Source organism: Penaeus monodon, chromosome 20 (genome assembly GCF_015228065.2).
Source record: "Penaeus monodon isolate SGIC_2016 chromosome 20, NSTDA_Pmon_1, whole genome shotgun sequence".
Taxonomy (NCBI): domain Eukaryota; kingdom Metazoa; phylum Arthropoda; class Malacostraca; order Decapoda; family Penaeidae; genus Penaeus; species Penaeus monodon.
This window is the reverse complement of record NC_051405.1, coordinates 23,134,275-23,134,823: the sequence shown is the minus strand read 5'-3', so window position 1 is coordinate 23,134,823 and position 549 is coordinate 23,134,275. Positions and strand designations below refer to the sequence as shown.

The following is a 549-nucleotide window of genomic DNA, read 5'->3' as shown; positions in this document are numbered from 1 at the left end:
ATTCCCTTACACCTTCGTTCCTATTTACCTCCCAAAAATAGCAAAAATATTAAATTGATAAGAATATGACGTCACAGATTTAATCTCAGCACCGGTTCCTGGGAGCGATATCAACCTTACACTTGTTACATCACCATCTAGCTGGCACTGATGCCAAGCAACCAGGCACAAACATTACGAGTCAGGCTCCGCACTTCTTGTACCGCAGTTGTCACGGGGCACTGGCAGTCAGACGCTAGAGAGCAGGCAGTGGTTGTTGAACGCTGAAGGAAGCCTGAGAAAGTTCATCTCGCGCGCAAATGGAGACAAGTTTAAATACTGACGGGAGAAAAATGTACTTTATGTACTTTTATTAATGTGGTGTAGAGTGTGTGTCTCTGGTTTTGGAATCTGTGAATGGGATGAAATAGGTTTTGTGTGCGGGAGGTATTAGGATTTTTTTCTCTCTTTTCGTCCCTTGACTGAAGAAAAATTGTCTTCAAATGTAATTGAATCTGGTTGAATTACATGTGCATTGATGACCTTACATAGCTGATAGTGCGTCCTTAC

The 549-nt window shown here is 42.3% G+C and overlaps 1 protein-coding gene across 2 annotated transcripts in view; it reads left to right on the top strand.

The window, feature by feature from the left end:
- The window catches only part of LOC119585710 (Y+L amino acid transporter 2-like), a 35,590-nt gene that overhangs the window by 24,025 nt on the left and 11,016 nt on the right, over positions 1–549 (top strand). The window contains exon 1 of one of the 2 annotated variants that reach the window (XM_037934395.1): positions 152–334. The exons of the other annotated variant lie outside the window; for it this stretch is intronic. Within the exon in view, the coding sequence (XP_037790323.1) occupies positions 300–334 (35 nt within the window). The 5' untranslated portion in view covers positions 152–299. Of the gene's footprint in view, positions 1–151; positions 335–549 lie in introns of those variants that run through there. 2 annotated transcript variants of the gene reach the window in all.